The sequence below is a fragment of the Tetrahymena thermophila genome (genome assembly GCF_000189635.1).
Source record: "Tetrahymena thermophila SB210 genomic scaffold scf_8254715, whole genome shotgun sequence".
Taxonomy (NCBI): domain Eukaryota; phylum Ciliophora; class Oligohymenophorea; order Hymenostomatida; family Tetrahymenidae; genus Tetrahymena; species Tetrahymena thermophila.
This window is the reverse complement of record NW_002476480.1, coordinates 1-3,947: the sequence shown is the minus strand read 5'-3', so window position 1 is coordinate 3,947 and position 3,947 is coordinate 1. Positions and strand designations below refer to the sequence as shown.

At 21.1% G+C, this 3,947-nt stretch overlaps 2 protein-coding genes across 2 annotated transcripts in view; one reads left to right on the top strand and one right to left on the bottom strand. All coding sequences in view use genetic code 6, as the record gives it.

The window, feature by feature from the left end:
* The window catches only part of TTHERM_01675220 (REJ domain protein), a gene marked incomplete at both ends in the record, with an annotated part of 1,471 nt that extends 1,007 nt beyond the window's left edge, over positions 1–464 (top strand). The window contains 2 exons of the mRNA XM_001012366.3: positions 1–47; positions 209–464. The exon at positions 1–47 is cut by the window's left edge and continues 660 nt beyond it. Coding sequence (XP_001012366.3) covers positions 1–47; positions 209–464 — 303 coding nt within the window. The remainder of the gene's footprint in view (positions 48–208) is intronic.
* A 962-nt stretch (positions 465–1,426) lies between these two features.
* Positions 1,427–3,586, bottom strand: TTHERM_001675219 (cyclic nucleotide-binding domain protein; the record flags this gene model as incomplete). The annotated part of the gene is made up of 6 exons (XM_012796651.1): positions 1,427–1,547; positions 1,798–1,887; positions 2,511–2,600; positions 2,832–2,921; positions 3,153–3,242; positions 3,495–3,586. Coding segments are annotated over 6 exons (573 nt in total), but the record flags the coding sequence as incomplete, so codon positions are not given.
* Between the last annotated feature and the right edge of the window lie 361 nt (positions 3,587–3,947).

The following is a 3,947-nucleotide window of genomic DNA, read 5'->3' as shown; positions in this document are numbered from 1 at the left end:
GACAAACCATTCTAAATGGTGACTTGTCTACTCTTTTATCTGATAAAGTAACATAGAAAAATCTATTCAAATACGTTTTAACTTTAAATGACACCAATTCTGAAAATTAAACTAGCATATTTAGTATTTCAATAAATAATTATAAATAAAATATTTATGAAAATACTTCAGAATTTTAGTCATACACATAGAAATTCAAAAATATTAGTTAAAACTTCACTTACTCTAAGAATGAATTAATATCACCATAAATTTATAATTCTTCTTCTTAAGCAACCTTAAACCAGTTTACTATAGCTTAATTATTTAATAATGCAAATTCTAGTAAGTTATATAATATGACATGCATCTAATAAAGCGATCTATCTTGGAGCAAATAAAATTGTAGTATCACTAAATTTACTTAAAATAATTACGTTTGCTTATGTAAATCCTAAAAACCTACAACTATCATTGAATATTGATGATATGTTCTCAAAAAATAAAAATCTGTAGAGTGCATTTGGAGAATAAGGATTATAAAATATAGCAAGTTTTGAGAACTTTTATATGTATATTGTATTTTGGCTATTGATTTGTTTCACATTCTTTGAAATTTTTTTATTTATCATTGGAAAATTCTTAGATAAATACTCAGTAAAAATAAGATACTAAAAAGTTCATAATCAAGAACTAAATAACTAATAATAAAATTAATTTTTATCCTGAGTATTGTTAATGCTTTGTGTTTTGTTATTGTTGGTTGGGTTGATTTTTCTTTTAGTTTTGAGAATATAAACACTACCAATTTTTTTCATTGAAATTTTCAATGAATTAATTAAAGCGCTAGGACCCAACTCAGTCTTCTCAAAAAAAAAAAATATTTGAACTTATAAAAGTTTCAAATTATTTTATCATTTTTGGAGAAACCAGAGGGTTTGCTTATGAGGATTTAATTTATTTAAGTAAATTTAATTTTTTTATTTTTTATAAATAATTTATTTACTTACAAAAATAAATATGAATGATATTTATAAATATAAAATCTATCTATCTATCTATATTTTAGGTGAAAAACACTTTTTCAAAATATTATATAATTAAATATATAATACTATTCAAACATTTTATATTTATTCATCCTTTTTTCACCAATTATTTATCATTATCAAATCAAAGACAACTAATCTTTTTGTTTTAAGAAACTTCTTTAATACTTTGAACTTTTATGATTCATTCATTGAGTCAAAACTTTTATAATAAATTTGTGTAAATTTTAAAATAATTATCAAAATAGAATAAACTTTTAAATTAAAAATTATTCTTTAAATTAATAAATAAAATAATATTAGTGGAATAAAAAAGAAAAAAAAATAAAATAAATAAAAGCTATCAAATAAATTCAATGAGCTTTTTTGTTTTATATTCATTTTTATAGTTTAAAATATCACAATCCAAAACAAATAAATTGTTTTTACTCAAGGTAAAGTCTCAAATTTGAGAGATTAATGCAATTTGCTAAAGCAGAACCTACGCCTGATGCACCCATTGCACCAATTATATTCCAACTTTTTAAATATTGAAGAAAAAATATATCATTAAATAGTTAATTAAAGGAAAAAATGAAGAAAAAATATGAAATAATAAGAAATAAATAATAAAAGCAAAAGTTGAAAATAAAATGATGAGCTAAATTAACAAAGAAAGAACAAAAAAAAGCAAGCACAATAAAAAGAAAAAGAAAAAAGAGCTTTATTGTTTTTAATTAGTTTTTATAATTTAAAATGTCACAATCCAAAACAAATAAACTGTTTTTACGAAAGTTTAAGTGTCAAATTTGAGAGATTAATGCAATTTGCTAAAGCAGAACCTAAGCCTGATGCACCTTCATCACCAATTTAATTTCCACTTTTTAAATATTGAAGAAAAAATATATCATTAAATAGTTAATTAAAGGAAAAAATGAAGAAAAAATATGAAATAATAAGAAATAAATAATAAAAGCAAAAGTTGAAAATAAAATGATGAGCTAAATTAACAAAGAAAGAACAAAAAAAAGCAAGCACAATAAAAAGAAAAAGAAAAAAGAGCTTTATTGTTTTTAATTAGTTTTTATTACCAATAAATTTTTAAATTATTAATTAGAGGCAATTTACAAAATAAATATGTCTATATATTTAATAATACAAAAACAAATAAAATTTATAAAACTAATATAAAATATTCTATTTAAGATGTATTCTGAGTGCATTTATATGTGCGAGTATTTCTATTCTATTCTATCACCAATTTAATTTCCGCTTTTTAAATATTGAAGAAAAAATATATCATTAAATAGTTAATTAAAGGAAAAAATGAAGAAAAAATATGAAATAATAAGAAATAAATAATAAAAGCAAAAGTTGAAAATAAAATGATGAGCTAAATTAACAAAGAAAAAAAGCACAATAAAAAGAAAAAGAGCTTTATTGTTTTTAATTAGTTTTTATAATTTAAAATATCATAATCCAAAACAAATAAACTGTTTTTACAGAAGATCAAGTGTCAAATTTGAGAGATTAATGCAATTTGCTAAAGCAGAACCTAAGCCTGATGCACCCATTGCACCAATTTAATTTCCACTTTTTAAATATTGAAGAAAAAATATATCATTAAATAGTTAATTAAAGGAAAAAATGAAGAAAAAATATGAAATAATAAGAAATAAATAATAAAAGCAAAAGTTGAAAATAAAATGATGAGCTAAATTAACAAAGAAAAAAAGCACAATAAAAAGAAAAAGAGCTTTATTGTTTTTAATTAGTTTTTATAATTTAAAATATCATAATCCAAAACAAATAAACTGTTTTTACAGAAGATCAAGTGTCAAATTTGAGAGATTAATGCAATTTGCTAAAGCAGAACCTAAGCCTGATGCACCTTCATCACCAATTTAATTTCCACTTTTTAAATATTGAAGAAAAAATATATCATTAAATAGTTAATTAAAGGAAAAAATGAAGAAAAAATATGAAATAATAAGAAATAAATAATAAAAGCAAAAGTTGAAAATAAAATGATGAGCTAAATTAACAAAGAAAAAAAGCACAATAAAAAGAAAAAGAGCTTTATTGTTTTTAATTAGTTTTTATAATTTAAAATATCACAATCCAAAACAAATAAACTGTTTTTACGAAAGTTCAAGTGTCAAATTTGAGAGATTAATGCAATTTGCTAAAGCAGAACCTAAGCCTGATGCACCCATTGCACCAATTATATTCCAACTTTTTAAATATTGAAGAAAAAAATATATCATTAAATAGTTAATTAGAAGGAAAAAATGAAGAAAAAATATGAAATAATAAGAAATAAATAATAAAAGCAAAAGTTGAAAATAAAATGATGAGCTAAATTAACAAAGAAAGAACAAAAAAAAGCAAGCACAATAAAAAGAAAAAGAAAAAAGAGCTTTATTGTTTTTAATTAGTTTTTATAATTTAAAATATCACAATCCAAAACAAATAAACTGTTTTTACGAAAGTTCAAGTGTCAAATTTGAGAGATTAATGCAATTTGCTAAAGCAGAACCTAAGCCTGATGCACCTTCATTGCACCAATTTAATTTCCACTTTTTAAATATTGAAGAAAAAATATATCATTAAATAGTTAATTAAAGGAAAAAATGAAGAAAAAATATGAAATAATAAGAAATAAATAATAAAAGCAAAAGTTGAAAATAAAATGATGAGCTAAATTAACAAAGAAAGAACAAAAAAAAGCAAGCACAATAAAAAGAAAAAGAAAAAAGAGCTTTATTGTTTTTAATTAGTTTTTATAATTTAAAATATCACAATCCAAAACAAATAAACTGTTTTTACGAAAGTTCAAGTGTCAAATTTGAGAGATTAATGCAATTTGCTAAAGCAGAACCTAAGCATGATGCACCTTCATCACCAATTTAATTTCCACTTTTTAAATATGAAGAAAAA